This window comes from Penaeus monodon, chromosome 23, assembly GCF_015228065.2.
Source record: "Penaeus monodon isolate SGIC_2016 chromosome 23, NSTDA_Pmon_1, whole genome shotgun sequence".
Classification (NCBI taxonomy): domain Eukaryota; kingdom Metazoa; phylum Arthropoda; class Malacostraca; order Decapoda; family Penaeidae; genus Penaeus; species Penaeus monodon.
In genome coordinates, this window is record NC_051408.1 from 37,427,114 (window position 1) to 37,427,435 (window position 322).

The following is a 322-nucleotide window of genomic DNA, read 5'->3' on the forward strand; positions in this document are numbered from 1 at the left end:
GAGGGAGGGACACTCGAGAGGCGGAAAGGCAGGACGGGATGGCCGGAGACCGTGTGGGCGCAGGAGCTCAAGCACTAGAGGGGCGTCGGGCAGAATCCTGTAGTGGAAACCCAGTCGGGAATCCCCGGTGGAGCCTGGTGAAGCCTCCGGTGAAGCCCCGAGGCAGAGTGAAGAGGTGTTCGGGAACTCTTTAAAGAGCCCTTGGTTGCACGCCGCGTAGGGGTTCCAGGGCTCGGGTTGTAAAAGGCTTATTATGTCGCTGTTTGTCTGTGGCGTGTCTTGCCGTCTGTTCCACTTCCAACTTCCGTTTCACGGTAACCTG

General features: G+C 59.6%; 1 protein-coding gene across 1 annotated transcript in view; it reads left to right on the plus strand.

The window, feature by feature from the left end:
- Positions 1 to 316, plus strand: part of LOC119587982 (heart- and neural crest derivatives-expressed protein 1-like) — a gene marked incomplete at its 5' end in the record, with an annotated part of 8,094 nt that extends 7,778 nt beyond the window's left edge. The window contains 1 exon segment of the mRNA XM_037936702.1: positions 1 to 316. Coding sequence (XP_037792630.1) covers positions 1 to 78 — 78 coding nt within the window.
- Positions 317 to 322: the final 6 nt, after the last annotated feature.